At 46.8% G+C, this 21,851-nt stretch overlaps 1 protein-coding gene across 3 annotated transcripts in view; it reads right to left on the reverse strand.

Moving 5' to 3' along the window:
* LOC132833499 (regulating synaptic membrane exocytosis protein 1-like) overlaps positions 1-21,851 on the reverse strand; it is a 786,224-nt gene that overhangs the window by 26,508 nt on the left and 737,865 nt on the right. The window contains exon 4 of one of the 3 annotated variants that reach the window (XM_060851830.1): positions 21,775-21,777. The exons of the other annotated variants lie outside the window; for them this stretch is intronic. Within the exon in view, the coding sequence (XP_060707813.1) occupies positions 21,775-21,777 (3 nt within the window). The remainder of the gene's footprint in view (positions 1-21,774; positions 21,778-21,851) is intronic. 3 annotated transcript variants of the gene reach the window in all.

Genomic DNA, 21,851 nt, shown 5'->3' on the forward strand with positions numbered 1-21,851 from the left:
GAAAATAGATTAGATTACTTACAGTGTGAAAACAGGCCCTTCGGCCCAACAAGTCCACACCGATCCACCAAAGCGCAACCCACCCAGACCCATTCCTCTACCCCTAACACTATGGGCAATTTAACATGGCCAATTCACCTAACCTGCACATTTTTGGACTGTGGGAGGAAACCGGAGCAGCCCACGCAGACACGGGGAGAATGTACAAACTCCACACAGTCGGTCGCTTGAGGTGGGAATTGAACCCGGGTGCTAACCTCTGTGCCACCATGCAAATCTTCTTCATCAAGAGGGTGATGACAATCTAGAACTCATTGCCTATTATGGTGGTAGAGGCAGAAACTTGTATAATATAAGAATTTAGATATGCATAGAAGGCTTTTGGCCAAGTAATGGAAAATGAGATTAGAATGGTTAGGTCCTTGGTTTTGACAAAAAAAACTATGAATGCTGGAATCCGAAATAGACAGGCAGGAGGCTAGAAGAACACAGCAAGCCAGGCAGCATCAGGGCATGGAGAAGTTGACGATTCAGGTGTAATCCTTCTTCAGGACTGGCTGTGGGTATAGGGACAGCTGCAGACAAAGGGTGCGGTGGGAGAAGTGTGGTGAAGTAGGGATAGGTGAAGACAGGCAGAGGGTGGGATCTGGTTGGAGGAATGAATCAGTTGATGACAGGGAGGAGTGGAAGGGAGAGGGCAGACTGGGAATGGAGTACGGGATGGGAAGGGAGGTTATTTGAAATTGGGGAACTCCATGCTGTGGGCTGCCCAGGCGGAAGATGAGGTGTTGTTCCTCCAATTTGTGGTGGGGTTCATTGTGGCAATGGAGGAGGCTAAGGATGGTCATCTTGGAATGGGAGTGGGAAGAGGAATTAAAATGGGCGATGACCGGGAAGTCCAGTCGGTCCCTGCGGGCCCAGCTGCAATGCTTGGTGAACCATTTCCTAAGTTTACGTTCAGTCACACCAATGTAGAGAAGACCACATTGGGAGCACCTGATGGTTAGAAGAGAGGCAGGTGAACCTCTGTCTCACCTGGAAGGAGTGTTTAAGACCCTGGATGGAGGTGAGGCAGTTGGTGTGCCGGCAGGTTTTGCATCTTTTCCGGCTGCAGGGGAAGGTACCTGGGGTTTAGGAGGATTAGAGGGGAGAGTGACTTTTGAGGGAAATGGTGCTTGCGGAAGGCAGAGAGAGGTGGGGAGTGGAAGATGTTCTTGGTGGTGGTGTTTAGTTGGAATTGATGGAAATGTTTAAAGATTATGTGTTGGATGCAGAGACTAGTGGGGTGGTAGATAAGAAAAAGGCCCCCAAGGCCATAATGAACAACATCACAAATTGGAGGAACACCTCATCCTCCGCCTGGGCAGCCTATACCCTGAAGGACTCAACATTGTCAAAAAAATTATTTTTTCTGTTTTTCAGGAGCAGCAATGGCTCGAAGTGCAGGAACTTGGTCCAGGGACCTGTCGGGAGCGGTGAGTCACTATCCAGCTCCAACTATATAAGAGAGTATTTTCTATCTTTGGAGGGCCTTCCACCCAACCACCTCCTCTAACCTTAAACACCAGGGACACATCAGGTAAGCTTCTCTTTTTTAACATTCTGATAAGGGATGGCAGTGCAAGGAGAGGAATGTTCCTCCTGCATGATGTTTGAGGTGAGGGAAGCTATTAGTGTCCCATCCAAGTATATCTCAGGAAGTTCACTGAACTCTTGCTCCTCCAAGACCGCATTAGGGAACTGGAGCAGGAGCTGCATGAACTGCAGATAATTCAGGAGGCAGGGGCTGTGATAGCTAGGAGTTACAGGGAAGCAGTTACTCCTAGGCATGAAGAAAGCTGGGTAACAGTTCAAAGGGGGGAAAAACAGTCAGTGCAGGGATTCCTGTGGTCATTACCCTGGAAAATAAGTATACCATTTTGGATACTGTTGGGGGGGTACAACTTATCAGTGGGGTGCAGTTCTCTGGCACAGAGTCTGCCCCTGTTGCATAGAAGGGAAAGAAGGGAAGAAGGAACCACTGGGCACTCACTAGTTAGCGGGTTAGATAGAAGGTTTCTTGGGAACGAAAGAGATTCACGGTTGGTATATTGTCTCCCAGGTCCATGATGTCTCGGATTGTGTCTTTGGAGTCTTGAAGGGAGAGGGTGACTAGCCCAAAATTGTGGTCCATGTAGGTACCAACAACATAGGTAGAAAGAAGGATGGGGAGTGTAAGGCAGATTTCAGGAATATAGAGTAGAAGCTGAGAGCTAAAACAAACAGAGTTGTTATCTCTGGTTTATTACCCATGCTAGGTGATAGCGAGGGAGAGATATCAGCTGAACAGGTGGCTGCAGGGACGATGGAGGAAGGAGGGTTTCCGGTACATGGATAATTGGGACTCATTCTGAGGATGGTGGGACCTCCACAAACAGGACGGTCTTCACTTGAACCACAGGGTGGCAAAATTGCTGGTGCTATTCGGGTGGGTTTAAACTAACTCAGCAGGGGGATGGGAACCAGATGTGTAGTTCCACTGCTCAAGAGGATGAGAGTAGGGAGGGCATGGACAGGAATTCAAGGTCGCAGGAAAGTACTGGCTGACAGCAAGCTGGTTTTAAGTGTGTCTACTTCAACGCCAGAAGCAAATGAAATAAGAGAAGTGAGCTGGCAGTATGGATGGGTACCCGGGATGTCGAAGTTGTGGCCATTTCAGAGACATAAATTGAGCAGGGCCAGAAATGGATGTTGCAGGTTCAGGGTTTAGATTGTTCATTAAGAACAGGGAAGGCGATAAAAGATAAATGGTGTGGCCTTGTTAATCAAGGACTGTATAATGGTGGCTGAAAGGACTTTGAGGAGGACTTGTCTACTGAGGTTAGAAACAGGAGAGGAAAGGTCACACTGCTGGAAGTCTTTTTATAGGCCTCCACAGAGTTCCAGTGATGTGCAGGAGAGGATCAGCAAAACGATTCTGGGTAGGAGTGAAAGAAACAGGGTGGTCATCATAGGGACTTTAACTTCCCAACATTGACTGGAAATGCTATAACTCTAGTACGTCGGATGGATCAGTTTTTGTCCAATGTGTGCAGGAGGGTTTCCTGACACAGTATGTCAAAGGGCCATCCAGAGGGGAGGCCACATTGGATCTGGTGCTTGGTAATGAACCAGGCCAGGTGATTTAGTGGTAGCTGAACACTTTGAGAAAGTGACCATAATTCAGTTACATGTAGTTTAGCGATGGAAAGGGATAGGTACATGCCACAGGGCAAGAGTTATCGATGGGACAAGGGCAATTATAATGTGATTAGGCAAGACTTAGGATGGATGTGCAGAGGGATCTTGGAGTCCATGTATGTGGATCCCTGAAAGTTGCCACCCAGGTTGATAACGCTGTTAAGTAGGCATATGGTGTGTTAGGTTTTATTGGTAGAGAGACTGAGTTCTGGAGCCGTAATGACATGCTACAACTATACAAAATGCACGTGCGACCGCACTTGGAAAATTGTGTACAGCTCTGGTAGCCTCATTGCAGGAAGGATGCGGAAGCATTGGAAAAGATGCAGAGGAGATTTACCAGGATTTTGCCTGGTCTGAAGGGAGGGTCTTATGAGGAAAGGCTGAGAGACTTTGGTCTATTCTCATTGGAAAGAAGAAGGCTAAGAGGAGATTTGATAGAGACATACAAGATGATGAGAGAATTAGATAGGGTAGACAGTGAAAGTCTTTTTCCTAGGATGATGATGTCAGTTTGTACGAGGGGGCATAGCTACAAACTGAGAGGTGATAGACTTAACACAGATGTTCTTTACTCAAGAGTGGTAAGGGCGTGGAATGCCCTGCCTGCCAATGTTGTTACTTCAACTACATTAGGGAGATTTGAACAATCCTTGGATAAGCACATGGATGATGTTGGGGAATGAGCTTAGATTAGTTCACAGGTCGGCACAACATCAAGGACCAAAGGGCCTGTTCTGCGCTGTATTATTCTATGTTCTATGTCCTAAATACCCTAAACCCCTTACCAACCCACTCCCTTTCCAGCCACCAACCCTCCCTTCCACACTTTTCCATCATCAACTAGATTCATACCTCCCATTGACCAAATATGTCATACCCTCTACCACTTCACCACCATGCTCCCGCCACCAGCTTTATCTGCACTTCCCTCTACACCCAGCCCCAGTCCTGAAGAAGGGTTACACCCAAAACATTGACATCTCCACCTCCTGATACTGCCTGACTGCTGTGTTCTTCTAGCCTCCTGCCAGTGTATTTTGTATTCCAGCATCTGTAGTTTTTGGGTAATCAAATCTAATCAGTCAATTGGCAGATCCTCAAGACCATCTCAAAAGGGCGTGAAGTCTTGGAAGATCAAGAATCACTGCAAAACCTCACTCAGGACAGTAACTCGAGAATAACCACTGAAAGACCATTGGAAGAGGAAGACATCACCATGTGGAGCCTAACCGAGTTCTAGTGTGGTAATATACCATCATACAAAGCTAATTTAAAGCATAAAATAATTGTCGTGTTTATCTAATATTAATTGTGTGCAATAGATAAATATTATTGCTCCTAAGAGTTGATCACAGATCTTTTGCTGAATAAACAAACTGAAACACATGGACCTCCTGGACCAGCCCGCATTTCTGGACGTGTGCAAGAGTGCCCGATTAATTTATAGGTGGCACGGTGGCTCAGTGGTTAGCACTGCTGCCTCACAGCATCAGGGTCCCAGGTTTAATTCCAACCTCGGGCGACTGTCTGTGTGGAGTTTGCTCGTTCTCCCCATGTCTGCGTGTGTTTCATCTGGGTGCTCAGGTTTCATCCCACAGTTCAAAGATGTGCAGGTCAAGTGAATTGGCCACGCTAAATTGCCCATAGTGTTAGGTGCATTTGTCAGAAGGAAATAGGTCTGGGTGGGTTACTCTTTGGAGGTCAGTGTGGACTGGTTGGGCCGAAGGGCCTGTTTCCATACTGTAAGGAATATAATCTAATCTAAACACTGTGTGGCAAGTAAAACGAGTTTGCACCCCAGATGGGACCTCAATAAGAAGTGACTTTGTTGCTTTGAGATCGAATCCTGCTGAGACTGATATTCTGTAAGATATATCCTGAGCCAGTTGTTAAGAGAACAGCTGTCCCATGCAAAGGCCAAGTAAATCGATCAGAATAGAAAGGTCAAAACTGAACTGTTCTTTAAAAGATAAAGCCAACGGGTTTACCTTTAGTCCAGCAAATAACTGATTTCACACATGTTTGGGATAGGGCAGGTAAAACGTCACTAGAGACCCAATGGGATTAGGGCCAGGAAAACAGCAAAAGCCATACCCAGTCCAGTCCACCCCCATATGCTTTTTGTTTAATTGAAATGGCAGAGAAAGGTTCCGGAATAATGGAATGCCCCATATGGGAAACAACATTGAGATAGTATAGGGCAGAAGTATTGAGTGATCTGATAAAAACTCAAGGGAAGCTGGCTTCCAAACTTGAAAAGTTTAAGCAATAATGTGCTGTTTAGCACAATTATTAGGAACAGAGCAGGAGTTAAAACCAAAAGGAACTAGAGGACACGAGAAAGGAGATTGTAGAATTAAATTTGAAAAATGCAATTCAAGATCAGAGAAATCAGGTAAAGCTGCTCCACATAGGACAATTTCAGTCAGAGAAGGCACTCAGCAGTATGCCAGGAGCAGAACGGATTGGAGACCTGCCCCACTCTTCCCAGAGGAGTCAACTCCTTCAGAGCCCCTGTGAACACCTCTGGTCGCAATGCACCTGACAACAACTGAAACGTGGGTCAGGGATACTGAAGCCCCCCTCCCCCCAGTCACATACACTATGTCATTAACTGCAACACAGTTAGCAGAATTTCCTGAATTTGAACCATCAGTTAATCTGTTTACATTCTTTGAGAAGGTCAGACAACAGAAGGTTGGACTGGATGAGACAGAAGAAGTAAAACTCACTGTAGTGTGTCTGAGCCAGCCAGTACAGTCTGTGACTTGGAAGAACAAATAAGAATGCGAAATACAGGGTTAACAGTAGGGTTCTTAGTCAGGTGGAGGAACAGAGGGATCTTGGGGTCTATGTACATAGATCTTTGAAAGTTGCCACTCAGGTGGATAGAGCTTGTAAGAAGGCCTATGGTGTACTAGCGTTCATTAGCAGAGGGATTGAATTCAAGAGTCGTGAAGTGATGTTGCAGCTGTACAGGACTTTGGTTAGGCCACATTTGGAGTACTGTGTGCAGTTCTGGTCGCCTCACTTTAGGAAAGATGTGGAAGCTTTGGAGAGCGTGCAGAGAAGATTTACCAGGATGTTGCCTGGAATGGAGAATAGGTCGTACGAGGATAGGTTGAGAGTTCTCGGCCTTTTCTCGTTGGAACGGTGAAGGATGAGGGGTGACTTGATAGAGGTTTATAAGATGATCAGAGGAATAGATAGAGTAGACAGTCAGAAACTTTTTCCCCGGGTACAACAGAGTGTTACAAGGGGATATAAATTTAAGGTGAAGGGTGGAAGGTATAGGGGAGATCTCAGGGGTGGGTTCTTTACCCAGAGAGTGGTGGGGGCATGGAATGCGCTGCCCGTGGGAGTGGTAGAGTCAGAATCATTGGCAACCTTTAAGCGGCAATTGGATAGGTACATGGATGGGTGCTTAATCTAGGATAGATGTTCGGCACAACATCGTGGGCCGAAGGGCCTGTTCTGTGCTGTATTGTTCTACGTTCTACGTTCTATGATCCCAGCCCCACTAAATGCAGGAGATGAGCCCTTGTCAACATGGAAAAGGCAATCCTAATAGTGATCAGTTATAATAAAAGGAACTTCATAGACGGCTTGAATAAATGCAGTCAAAAGAAAGGGAACACCTGACACTTGAGTGCACTTTACAGGGGACTTTGGAGACTTAGTGGTCAGTTATCTGAGGCTGACTTGACTAAGTAGGCTAGGACTCTAGTTTCACATGCCATCAAGGAGAGCGGGAAGGCATGTGTGAATTTTGATTCTGTATAGGCAAGCCACAGTGAGGCACAGGTTATGAGGAGAATTTCCCAGGTACAGAAGAAAGAAACCAATGAATTGAATAAAGGCAAGATAGAGAAAGGAGGAAAAATGTTTCCTTCTGAACGTCCAACCAGGGTCCAGTATGGAGGAATGAGAAAAGAAGGGGGAGTTCTTACTAGAGACATCCAGTTCCACCTTACACAGCCAGAGGGAGACATAGAGGGACACAACAGGGGAACACTTGGCAGCCAGCACGGTGCTACCACGGCAGGCGCACAGGACACTGTGTGTGGGAATGTAGAGCCCCAGCATGGCCGCACCTGCAGCCACAGGGACCAACAACTACAGCGGGACTCGGAGATTATAGAGGGAATTGCCAACTACCATTAGAAGACCCCTCTTGGCAGGCTCCTGTCCATGTCTTGAACATCAGCCAATAAGTGTACACCTCCACTCCACAACCTCTAAGGCATCCGCAGGACGGTGTCAGGCTTCTGCCTTCTCAGTATAGATCTGCAATACGAAGTGGGATACTGCATATAGACCACTAGTCAATGATAACGGAGGAGGCTACCCTGTCAAATTCCTTTGGGATACCAGAAGTTCCCGCACCACCCTGAACACCTCTAGATTTAACAATATAACCCGGCAGACATCAGGGATTATTGCTTTAATGTGGGTTTACTGGCCATGTACAGGAAGGGTACATTATAGCACTAATAGACTTACATTGGGTGACATTGCATGCCAACACCCTGCTATTTTAATACTTAGCATTGATTATATGACTAGGTGCCATTTTAGTTTCGACCCAGTGAATGCCTGCAGTCATTAATGCCCCATCCATCATCTCAATGGACCATTATGCTAATCAAGTCAGTACAATAGGGGCATGTTGGTTCAATCACCTAACAATGACAAAGGATCTGGTGATGAGAGAGGTAATTGTAAACGACAAAGGGATGTTTGCCCAGCATAAGCGTGATGGTGGGTGTATCTGGGAGAAATGATAATTGAGAGGCCTGACCTGAAACCACAACGAAAATACGGTTTCCCCAAACAAGCAGAGGGGTAGGTAGCCAAGGTGATTGACAATCTGTGACAGCAAGGAGTGCTGAGATCACTAGCCTCCATTAATAATGCTCCGATTTGGCAGGTAAGGAAACCAGGTGGGTCATGGTGTTTAACCATTGATTATAGAGAGCTTAATAAAGTCACCCATCTCACCACAACAGTGTCAAATCAACGGCACACCCATGGGCTCACCCATCTCTGGACTCATAGCAGAAACTGTAATGCAAAGATTAGAGTGAACAGTCCTACTGCAAATTCAACCTAAACTCTGGGTCAGATATGTGGATGACACCTTTGTAATCATTAAAAACACAGAAGTAGAAAACACACACCGGATCATCAACGCCACACTCACAGGAATCAAGAAAGAAATTAAGGAAGAAAAAGACAACCAACTCCCATTCCTAGATGTGATGGTACAGAGAACACCTAACGAAGAATTTATGACAAAGGTATACAGGAAAGTCACACACACAGACCAAGTCCTGAACTACGAAAGCAACCACCCCAACACACACAAAAGAAGTTGCATCTAGACACTGTTCAAAAGGTCCACAACACACTGCAGCACACCAGAACTGCAAAAAGAGGAAGTAGAACATCTCTACAATGTATTCACCAAAAACGGATACCCGCGCAATTTCATCAACAGATGCCTAAGGGAAAGACAACGGAATGCCACAACCCAAAGGACTAGCCACGTTACCATATATCAAGAATATTTCTGAACTGACAGCCAGACTATTACGACCACTAGGACTCATAACAGCACACAAACCAACAGCCACTCTCAGACAACAACTCACCAGGATAAAGGACCCGATGCATGAGCAAAACCAACATAGTGTACAAAATCCCATGCAAGGACTGCACAAAACACTACATACCACAAACAGGAAGATAGCTAACGATCCGTATACATGAACATCAACTAGCCACGAAACGACACGATCAGCTATCCTTAGTAGCCACACATGCAGATGACAAGCAACATGAGTTCGACTGGAACAACACTACTATTATAGGACAAGCCAAACAGAGAACAACCAGGGAAATCCTAGAGGCGTGGCATTCATCCACAGATTCTATCAACAAACACATCGACCTGGACCCAATATACTGGCCACTGCAGTGGACAGCTGGAACCGACAACCAGAAGTGGCAGAGACAAACCACAAAAAATGCCAGAGGAAACAACACAGAAGCGCTTCACAGGAAGCTCCCAAGCACTGAGAATGTCACCTAGACAGGGGACAAAACGTCTGCAACACAAATTCCCAGCTCGGCAAACAGAACCACAACAGTCAAAAAAGTTGCTCACGTACGAAACTTGTGGCAGCCACCAAAAGTGAGCAGGCCATTGCAGCCAATATAAGTCAGACGCATGAAGAAGACCTTAGGCAAGCGTAGTACCACCATGACTCATTAAAACAGAATGTGGCTAGAAGTTTTATTTCTGCTGATGGGAAACCACAACCTTCAGTACTTATGCTAAGTACTGCAGGCCACCAGTGGAAGGGAATATGGTAAAATTAAAGTTAGAAGCCACCACAAAATACAGGATATGCTAGGTGGAAATATGGGACGGGCTAGTCTTAAAGACAAGAGTCTATGTAGTTCCGACTCAGGACAGGACCCGCATTATTTATCAATTTCATGATGGTTATAGGCACCAGGGAATACAGGCTGCTACAGAAAGCTTGAAAGAACTGCGTTGGTGGCCCAAAATACACAAAGATATAGCGCACTACATAGTGTACTCAGAACAATCCAGATAGGTAGGCCTGGAAGGGAGATCTATGGCACACTCATCCAGTGGAAAGGCCTCGGGCAAACCTCCAAATTGACCTTCAGCTCCCCTGCCACCATGTAAAAACAGATACACTGACATCCTTGTCATTGTAGGCACTTTTACAAAATGTGTACCCTGCAGTATCGAATTAGATCATTTCACCAGCCGAGGAATGCAAAATATGATGAGAATGCTTGTTATCAAACAGAAATTCTACATTGCATACCACCCCCAATGGAATCGCACAGAGAATGAACCACACACTGAAAGGAATGATTAGGAAAACAATGCAACAGAATAACAAGACCTGGGACACAATACTTCCGTTTGTCCTCATGATGATCTGCAACACCATCTCCTGCTCTACAGAATATACCCCCCAATACCCTGATGGATATCATACCATGAAAGAGGTCAATTACTTGTTTGGCTTCCACCTAACAGAACTTGTCCTCACTGCCCTCACCCATGAAAAAGCCATGCAGCAACTCACCCAGAATATCAAAGCCTCTTAGCTGGCAGCAGCCGTCAAGCTAGGGACAAAAAAGAAAGTAAGCAAGACTTATTTCGATAGCAAAGTTAATGTTGTTGAGTACCCCAAAGGACGGCAAGTAATGGTGCATAACCCAAGTTCCTTCCTTGCCCTTAAATATTTGGATCCACCCACTGTGATGGATAAAACTAGCCCCTCGGTATATAATATTCTACTAGTCATAGGTAAAACCAGCTGGGATTACGCAAACCAGCCTATGGTACACAACACAGCCACTCTCACCACCTTAGTATACGTATGGCAGATGATATGACATTAGAACAAGTAACAAGACCAATGACACATCCTCAGAGCTGCCCCCAATAAAAACGTTACATTTCCATCACAGTCACCGACAGCAGCTTCCATGTCCAAGGGACCCCTGACCATTTTAAGTGATCCAATACGACACTGTCTGACAGATTGGAATCACTCACTACTCAATGACAACATGGACATTTCACAGATTCCCAAGAACCCCCAACAAACATACAAACCGAGCATTCCCAACTCGCTGTAACTTGGGCATCCAATGGCATCCCCACACCATGGACATGAGACAATGCAAAAAGGCTAGTGCCAGACAATTCCAAATGAGTACTGCAGATGCTGGAGATCACAGTCAAGATTAGAATGGTGCTCGAAAAGCACAGCAGGTCAGACAGCATCCAAGGATCAGGAAAATTGATATCATGGGCAAAAGCCCTTCATCAGGGAAGAGGCTAGGAACCTTGGGGGTGGAGAGAAAAATGGAAGGGGGTGGGGCTGGGAGGTGGGGAAGGCTGCTGAGAGTGTAATAGGTGGATGGAGGTGGGGTGAAGATGATAGATTGGAGAGGAAGGTGGAGCAGATAGGTGGGAATGAATATTGACATATGGGACAGGTCATGAGGACAGTGCTGAGCTGGAAGGTTGGAATTGGGGTAAAGTGGGGGGAGGAGAAATGAGGAAACTGGTGAACTCCACATTGATACCATGGGATTGAAGGGTTTCGAGGCGGAAGATGAGGCATTTTTCCTCCAGGGATCGGGTGGTAAGGGAGTAGCGATGGAGGCGGCCCAGGACCTACAAGATCTTGGCAAGGTGGGATGGGGATTTGACATATTCAGCCATGGGGCGGTGGGGTTGATTGGTGCGGGTGTCCCGGAAATGTTCTCTGAAGTGCTCTGCAAGTAAGCATCCAGTCTCCCCTAAGATGCAGTGAAAAGAAACAAACAGGGAAACCAAGAGAATTACAGACTACGCAAACTCACTCAGACTGCCAGACAGCAATTCTTGATGTCTCCAATAGGGGGAGAGAAAGGAAACCAACAGGGAAATGAGAGAATGACAGACTAAGCAGACGAGCTCAGATTCCCAGATGGTAATTCCAGATATATCCAATAGGCGTCATGACACAGCATAAACAAGGGAACCGAGTGAATTACGGATGAAGCAGGCGTACTCAAAAATCCCAGATGACAATTCTACCCTTCTCCATTAGGGGGACTAATAGCACACTAATCGGAGTAATGGAAGGATTTCATACAGATGCCCCAGAGACACATCATTCAGATTCTCTGTTTAGTGCCTATTTAACAAATGCACTGATTCAGTGATCCAAGTGATGAAACAGCACCTGACAGCCACCCAAGGCAAGAACAACTATTTCTGATGATCAAAACTCACATGCATCTCACACTTCTTCCAGTTTTATTCCTGTGCAAGCTGATAGGATTAACATCAATTGACAATTTTTCAATTTTCTGCTCATTGGATATAATCTCCAAATTAGATTCTTCACGTTTCTGTAGCTTTCATCTTCATTTCTATTACATACATGTAAACTGGTCTCATGATCAGTCAGGTAAAAACAATGACTGCAGATGCTGAAAACCAGATTCTGGATCAGTGGTGCTGGAAGAGCACAGCAGTTCAGGCAGCATCCAACGAGTAGCAAAATTGACGTTTCGGGCAAAAGCCCTTCTTTTTATTCCTGATGAAGGGCTTTTGCCTGAAATGTCGATTTCGCTGCTTGTTGGATGCTGCCTGAACTGCAGTGCTCTTCCAGCACCACTGATCCAGAATCATGATCAGTCAGGCCAGCTTCATTTTTACTTATATTTAAATGATTGATCTCTTGCAGTCCATTGCAAATTCACATGTCTTTGAAACATTGGTCTTCATGACCACCTCATCTCAGAGTCTTGTTTTTGCCTAAGCACATCATGGTCAGGTCACTTAAACAGCCCTAACCCCCTACCACTAGAAACCAAGGCTGGAGCCTAACAGGCCTCTAAACCCAAACTAACATTCCACCTGGGATTCGCATTACCATTTCTTTTGTTAAATGTGAGGGAAGGTTGGGCATATATATTGTATTGTGTCAAACCTGTTCAGCTATTAAACAAGAATAACAGCAGAAACAACCTTGATCTCTCCCCAGGATATCTATGTTACCGCAGTCCACAAGCAAGAGCTATTTCATCAGGATCATTGGGAACAACACCAACAATACATCAAACTAACCAGGATGCAGTTGTCAGTTCATTGCCTTTTGCCATGGTTTGCACGATTTGTTTGTCTGTATCTGTAATGGACTTAAACTGACCCATTAAGTCAAGCTCTTGAGAATTAAGAGGTTTAGATCATGTGTAGACATTTTGTGGTTACCCCCTGCTATGCACTCTGTTCCTAGATTACCTGAAACTGACCCATTAAGGCAATTGCTTGAGAATTGTTTGTTCAATTAAATGCTTTTAGACCACACGAAGATGCTCTGTGGTCAGCTCCTGCCGAGTGCCCTGGGGCTTTTTCTCCATTAGACAGTCACGCGTATCTGTTCTCTTTAGTTTTGTCACTAATTGTTGCCAGTACATTCTTTAAGAAAGTGAAGGCTGCAGTTGCTGGAGATTAGAGTTGAAATGTGTTGTGCTGGAAAAGCACAGCAGGTTAGGCAGCATCTGAGCAGCAGAAAAATTGTTGTTTCGGGCATAAGCCTTTCATCAGGAATCTGCAGGAGGGGGAGGGGACAGAGAGGTAAATAGAAGGGTTGGGTTTGGGGGGGAAGGTAGCTGGGAAGGCAATAAGTAGATATAGGTCAGGGATGATAATAATAGGTTGTAGGGGAGGATGGAGTAGATAGGCTAACTTGTGGAACGATTCAGGGAACATGTCTGGGATACACACACCAAACAGCCCAACCGCCCTGTGACCAACTACTTCAACTTCCCATCCCACTCTAGATTAGAGTGGTACTGGAAAAGCACAGCAGTTCAGGCAGTATAGAGGAGCAGGAAAATCGGCGTTTCGGCAAAAGCCATTCATCAGGAATCTTGATGAAGAGCTTTTGCCCGAAATGTCGATTTTCCTGCTCCTCAGATGCTACCTGAACTGCTGTGCTTTTTCAGTACCTCTGTTATCTAGAATCTGGTTTCCATCATCTGCAGTCCTTGTTTTTCCCCTACCACTCTGCCAAGGATATGCAAATCCTGGGCCTCCTTCACTGCCAAATCCAAGCCACTTTGGAGGAAGAACACCTCATCTTCCACCTTGGGACTCTTCAACCACATGGCATCAATGTCAACTTCATCAGTTTCCTTATCTCCCCTCCCCCCACCTTATCCCAGATCCAACCTTCCAACTCGATACCACCCTCTTAAACTGTCCTACTCACCTATCCGCTCCATCCTCCCTTCCAATCTATCACTATCACCCTCCATCTGCATTTACCTATCACCTCCCAGGCTACCTTACCCAGCCTCCTCACTCTTCCCCTCACCACTCACATTCCTGGTGAAGGGTCTATGCCTGAAAAGTCGATTCTCATGCTCCTCAGATGCTGCCTGACCCGCAGTGCTTTTCCAGTGCCATACTTTTCAACACTAAAAACTTTAACTCTGACCTAATTAAATTTTTCCTGATCTAATGAAATCACTCCTTTGATTTTTTTCTTCTGCTGTGAATTTCTGCTGACCACAGGTGGATTGTTTTGATTTGGCCTACCTTGTGCAGTTAAGACATTCTCCAGAACTGCAGTTTATTTGGCAATTTCTCTAATGGGTAAGATATTTTCTGGCTGTATAATGGACATTCAATTTCAAGATTCCCATTATGAATTTTGTTGTGAGTTTTTTCTTTGATTTTATAATGCTGTATGGCTTTGCCATTTTATTTTCCTCATTAGATCCGAGTAGTGAATCCTAACCAACCTTGTACATGAATACTGTTTTTTTTGTATTATTAATGGCTTTTTTGTAACACATATAGCCATTGTATTTTCAATATTAATTTGTTTTGTATTTGCCCATTTCTGCTATACCTTATTTATGTTAGTTTCTGAGATTAGTTAAATGTTGCTTTCTCATGCCAGCTGCAACAGTTCAGATGTTTAAGTATGATCTGTGTTTTACTTGAGCTTGAATGGTCATATGCCCACCGAAAAGATATTGGTCTTTCGTTATGTGATCTATCACGCTTCGCATTCAGGATGAAGAGGAGGGGCTGTGCCTGGATGGGCCACCCAAAATAATGAACTTATGATAACAATAATAAACTTATCATGGAATTACAGAAGATGGATAATTATTAAAGCATGCTGGGAAATAGAACCCAGCCTTGACACTGTGCTAATCCACATGTTGCAGAATCCAGACAGGCTGCAGTTGCCCACAGACGGTTTGCAAACAAATTTGGCAGCTGCAGATGCTCCAATTCATACCTGAAGTTGGACTTGAATGGGACAATAGAATGTTGCCCTTGGAACAATCAGGAGCGGTGAGTCATTCATTAAACATGAAGGCATCTAGCACCCTTAGCTGGAGGAGGCTACATGTACCTAACACCTACCATAATGGACACCTAAAGGCCACCCTGCCATCAATGAGCCAACACCTGGTTAAGTCTGATTGAACAACTTAATTGAACCTGATCAATCCATTGGCATTTCCTTAAGAACGTCCCAAAAGTGCACGAAGACTCAGAAGAATAAGAATTGCCGCAAAACCCCACTCAAGGTGGTAACTCGAGAATAGCCACCAAAAGAAAAGACACTGCCAAGCTCATTAGAAGAAGACATCATACTCACTCATGCACAAACACAGCTGAAAATGTGTTGCTGGTTAAAGCACAGCAGGTTAGGCAGCATCCAAGGAACAGGAAATTCGACGTTTCGGGCATAAGCCCTTCATCAGGCTTATGCCTGAAACGTCGAATTTCCTGTTCCTTGGATGCTGCCTAACCTGCTGTGCTTTAACCAGCAACACATTTTCAGTTGTGATCTTCAGCATCTGCAGACCTCATTTTTTACCTATGCACAAACACACACATATTCTCTCTCTCTCTCTCTCACAAACACACACTTGTTCTCCCTCTCGCTCTCTGACTCGCACACACACATGCACACACATGCAGACATGACTTTATATTTACATATTTGTATTTGCAGATACATTCTATTTTGTTCAAAAAGCACACAATCTGTAGGCAGTCAGTCATTGCAACTGTTTATAAAATCCAATCTGTAAATAGAACCAGCCTAACTCAAGGTTGGGACACGGACAGATTCTAACCTCACACCTTTAATGCATTGTCTCAGTGAGTTATCACTATTTTTTATGCTGATAAAACCTTGAGTTATCATGGGACTGTGACTTGAAAGGAGTTCTGGGATTCACATGTTAATCAATTGAAACTTGCATCCTCACTTTAACTGATTAAACACTGGACAGCAATCTAGGTTTAAATCAACGAGGTAAAACAATGACTGCAGATGCTGGAAACCAGATTCTGGATCAGTGGTGCTGGAAGAGCACAGCAGTTCAGGAAGCATCCAACGAGCAGCGAAATCGACGTTTTGGGCAAAAGCCCTTCATCAGGAAAAAAGGCAGTGAGCCTGAAGTGTGGAGAGATAAGCTAGGGGAGGGTGGGGTTGGGGAGAGAGTAGCATAGAGTACAATGGGTGAGTGGGGGAGGGGATGAAGGTGTTAGGTCAGGGAGGAGAGGGTGGAGTGGATAGGTGAAAAAGGAGCTAGGCAGGTCGGACAAGTCCGGACATGTCAGGGGGACAGTGCTAAAGCTGGAAGTTTGGAACTCGGGTGAGGTGGGGTAGTAGAAATGAGGAAGCTGCTGAAGTCCACATTGATGCCCTGGGGTTGAAGTGTTCCGAGGCGGAAGATAAGGCGTTCTTCCTCCAGGCATCCGGTGGTGAGGGAGCGGCGGTGAAGGAGGCCCAAGACCTCCATGTCCTCGGCAGAGTGGGAGGGGGAGTTGAAATGTTGGGCCATGGGCCAGTGTGGTTGATTGGTGCGGGTGTCTTGGAGATGTTCCCTAAAGCACTCTGCTAAGAGGCACCCAGTCTCCCCAATGTAGAGGAGACCGCATCGAGAGCAACGGATACAATAAATGATATTAGTGGATGTGCAGGTAAAACTTTGATAGATGTGGAAGGCTCCTTTAGGACCTTGGATAGAGGTGAGGGAGGAGGTGTGGGCACAGGTTTTACAGTTCCTGCGGTGGCAGGGGAAAGTGCCAGGATGGGAGGGTGGGTTGTAGGGGGGCGTGGACCTGACCAGGTAGTCATGGAGGGAACGGTTTTTGCGGAAGGTGGAAAGGGATGGGGAGGGAAATATATCCCTGGTGGTGGGGTCTTTTTGGAGGTGGCGGAAATGTCGGCGGATGATTTGGTTTATGCGAAGGTTTGTAGGGTGGAAGGTGAGCACCAGGGGCGTTCTGTCCTTGTTACGGTTGGAGGGGTAGGGTCTGTGGGCGGAGGTGCAGGATGTGGACAAGATGCGTTGGAGGGCATCTTTAACCACGTGGGAAGGGAAATTGCGGTCTCTAAAGGAGGAGGCCATGTGGTGTGTTCTATGGTGGAAATGGTCCTCCTGGGAGCAGATACGGCAGAGGCGGAAGAATTGGGAATACGGGATGGCATTTTTGCAAGAGATAGGGTGGGAAGAGGTGCAATCCAGGTGGCTGTGGGAGTTGCGCCCTGCTCATGACTCCACCCCCATTTCCTCCACCATCACACTCACTCCAGTAACTGGCTCCGACCCCACTCCCAGCTCCACACCCACACCAGATCCCAGCTCCCAGCCCTGCCGAGTTTTCACCATCCCTCCAGACCTCTCCCTCACTGAGCACGAACGATCAGTCCTCAGCAAAGGACTCACCTTCATCCCTCACCGTCCACGCATCAATGAATTTAATACACGCTGTGATGTCGAACAATTCTTCCATTGCCTCCGCCTCCGAGCTTACTTTCACAATTAGGATTCCCGCCCACCTTCCGAGGACCCCTTCACCCACCTCCAACACACTGCATCCACCTGGGCACCTTGCGCTGGCCTATTACCTTCCCTCGACCTCTTCATTTCCAACTGCCGCCGGGACATTAACCGCCTCAACCTGTCTACTCCCCTCCTCCACTCCAACCTCTCAACCTCACAACGTGCAGCACTCCAATCCCAACCTTACCATTACGGATAAAGGGGGCGCAGTGGTAGTCTGGCGCACTGACCTCTACACCGCTGAAGCCAAGCGCCAGCTTGAGGACACCTCTTACTACTACCCCACCCCCCCATCACCAAACCATCAACTCTCAGACCATACAGAACCTCATCACCTCAGGAGATCTCCCACCCACAGCTTCCAACCTCATAGTCCGGGAACCTCGCACTGTCCGGTTCTACCTCCTTCCCAAGAAAAGGACCTGGGTTCAATTCCCAACTCAGGCGACTGACTGTGTGGAGTTTGCACGTTCTCCCCGTGCCTGCGTGGGTTTCCTCCGGGTGCTCCGGTTTCCTCCCACAGTCCAAAGATGTGCGGGTCAGGTGAATTGGCCATGCTAAATTGCCCGTAGTGTTAGGTAAGGGGTATGGGTGGGTTGCGCTTCGGCGGGTCGGTGTGGACTTGTTGGGCCGAAGGGCCTGTTTCCACACTGTAAGTAATCTAATCTAATCTAATCTAATCCACAAGCCTGACCACCCTGGCCGACCCATTGCCTCAGCATGCTCCTGCCCCACTGAACACATCTCTACCTACCTTGACACTCTCCTATCCCCCCTAGTCCAGGAACTCCCCACATACGTTTGAGACACCACCCACACCCTCCACCTCCTCCAAGACTTCCGTTTCCCCGGCCCCTAATGCCTCACCTTCACCATGGATATCCAATCCCTCTACACCTCCATCTGCCATGATCAGGGCCTCCAAGCCCTCTGTTTTTTCCTCTCCAGACGTCCCCAACATTACCCTTCCACCGACACTCTCATTCGTTTGACCGAACTGGTCCTCACCCTTAACAATTTCTCCTTTGAATTCTTCCACTTCCTCCAGCCCAAAGGGGCAGCCATGGGCACACATATGGGCCCCAGCTATGCCTGTCTCTTTGTTGGCTACGTAGAACAGTTGATCTTCTGTAATTACACCGGCACAACTCCCCACTGCTTCCTTCACTACATTGATGACTGCATTGGCGCCACCTCGTGCTCCCGCGAGGAGGTTGAGCAATTCATCAACTTCACCAACACATTACACCCTGACCTTAAATTTACCTGGACCATCTCTGACACCTCCCTCCCCTTCCTGGACCTCTCCATCTCCATTAATTATGACCGACTTGACACTGACATTTTTTACAAACCCACCGACTCCCACAGCTACCTGGATTACACCTCTTCCCACCCTATCTCTTGCAGACATGCCATCCCGTATTCCCAATTCCTCTGCCTCCACCATATCTGCTCCCAGGAGGACCGGTTCCACCATAGAACACACCAGATGGCCTCCTTCTTTGGAGACCGCAATTTCCCTTCCCACATGGTTAAAGATGCCCTCCAATGCATCTCGTCCACATCCTGCACCTCCGCCCTCAGACCCTACCGCTCCAACCATAACAAGGGCAGAACGCCCCTGGTGCTCACCTTCCCCCCTACAAACCTTCGCATAAACCAAATCATCCGCCGACATTTCCGCCACCTCCAAAAAGACTCCACCACCAGGGATATATTTCCCTCCCCACCCCTTTCCACCTTCCACAAAAACCGTTCCCTCCGTGACTACCTGGTCAGGTCCACGCCCCCCTACAACCCACCCTCCCATCCTGGCACTTTCCCCTGCCACCGCAGGAACTGTAAAACCTGTGCCCACACCTCCTCCCTCACCTCTATCCAAGGTCCTAAAGGAGCCTTCCACATCTATCAAAGTTTTACCTGCACATCCACTAATATCATTTATTGTATCCGTTGCTCTCGATGCGGTCTCCTCTACATTGGGGAGACTGGGTGCCTCTTAGCAGAGTGCTTTAGGGAACATCTCCAAGATACCCGCACCAATCAACCACACTGGCCCGTGGCCCAACATTTCAACTCCCCCTCCCACTCTGCCGAGGACATGGAGGTCTTGGGCCTCCTTCACTGCCGCTCCCTCACCACCGGATGCCTGGAGGAAGAACACCTCTTAGCAGAGTGCTTTAGGGAACATCTCCGAGACACCCCCACCAATCAACCACACTGCCCCATGGCCCAACATTTCAACTCCCCCTCCCACTCTGCCGAGGACATGGAGGGGTACCGCAGGAATCCGTGCTGGGACCGCAGCTTTTTACAATATATGTTAATGATATAGAAGATGGTATCAGCAATAACATTAGCAAATTTGCTGATGATACAAAGCTGAGTGTCAGGGTGGAATATGATGAGGATGTTAGGAGATTACAGGGTGACCTGGACAAGTTAGGTGAGTGGGCAGATGTATGGCAGATGCAGTTTAATGTGGATAAATGTATGGTGGCAAGAACAGGAAGGCAGATTACTACCTCAATGGAACCAATTTAGGTAAAGGGGCAGTACAGAGAGATCTGGGTGTTCTTGTACACCAGTCAATGAAGGCAAGCATGCAGGTACAGCAGGTAGTGAAGAAGGATAATAGCATGCTGGCCTTCATAACAAGAGGAATTGAATATAGAAGCAAAGAGGTACTTCTGCAGCTGTACAGGGCCCCGGTGAGACCACACCTGGAGTACTTTGTGCAGTTCTGGTCGCCAAATTTGAGGAAAGACATTCTGGCTATTGAGGGAGTGCAACTTAGGTTCACGAGGTCAATTCCTAGAATGGCAGGATTACCTTACACTGAAAGACAGAAGCGACTGGGCTTATATACCCTTGAGTTTAGAAGACTGAGAGGGGATCTGATTGAGACATATAAGATTATGAAAGGATTGGACACTCTGGCAGCAGGAAACATGTTTCCGCTGATAGGTGAGTGCCGAACCAGAGGTCACAGCTTAAAAATACGGGGTAGACCAATTAGGACAGAGATGAGGAGAAACTTCTTCACCCACAGAATGGTGGCTGTGTGGAATGCTCTGCCCCAGAGGGCAGTGGAGGCCCAGTCTCTGGATTCATTTAAGAAAGAGTTGGATAGAGCTCTCAAAGATAGTGGAATCAAGGGTTATGGAGATCAGGCAGGAAGAGGATACTAATTAGGAATGATCAGCCATGATCATATTGAATGGCGGTGCAGGCTCGAAGGGCTGAATGGCCTACTCTGCACCTATTGTCTATTGTCCTGAGCCTCCTTCACCGCCAGTCTCTCACCACCAGACGCCTGGAGGAAGAACGCCTCATCTTCCGCCTCGGAACACTTCAACCCAGGGCATCAATGTGGACTTCAACAGCTCCCTCATTTCCCCTTCCCCCACCTCACCCGAGTTCCAAACTTCCAACTCAGCACTGTCCCCATGACTTGTCCGGATTTGTCCGACCTGCCTAGCTCCTTTTCCACCTATCCACTCCACCCTTTCCTCCCTGACCTAACACCTTCATCCCCTCCCCCACTCACCCATTGTACTCTATGCTACTCTCTCCCCAACCCCACCCTCCCCTAGCTTATCTCTCCACGCTTCAAGCTCACTGCTTTATTCCTGATGAAGGGCTTTTGCCCGAAACGTCAATTTTGCTGCTCATTGGATGCTTCCTGAACTGCTGTGCTCTTCCAGTACCACTGATCCAGCAATCTAGGTTTGTTCACTACATTGCAGTTATATGATACTTTGATCTTTTACTATAAATACTATATCTTATGATCCTGCCCCACTAGCTACTTGATGAAGGAACAGCACTCTGAAAGGTTGTACTTTCAAATAAACCTGTTGGACAATACTCTGTTGTTGTGTGGTTTTTAACTTTGTCCACCCCAGTCCAACACTGGCATCCCCACTCCATGATTACTGTATCACATGCACCCCTAATCTCCTGATTTATATTCCATTCTACATAACTATAGTATGAGAGTCTACTTCTAAAAATATTTTCTGGCCCTTGCTTTTCTTAGCTCCATCCAAGAGATTTCTAATGTGAGATCCTTTCTCTCTCTTATACTTAAGTAAAATTTATTAGAACAAACTAAATTGGGGCAGCACGGTGGCTCAGTGGTTAGCACAGCGTCAGGGACTCTGTTTCGATTCCCGCCTCAGGTG

The sequence above is a fragment of the Hemiscyllium ocellatum genome, chromosome 3, assembly GCF_020745735.1.
Source record: "Hemiscyllium ocellatum isolate sHemOce1 chromosome 3, sHemOce1.pat.X.cur, whole genome shotgun sequence".
NCBI classification, from domain to species: domain Eukaryota; kingdom Metazoa; phylum Chordata; class Chondrichthyes; order Orectolobiformes; family Hemiscylliidae; genus Hemiscyllium; species Hemiscyllium ocellatum.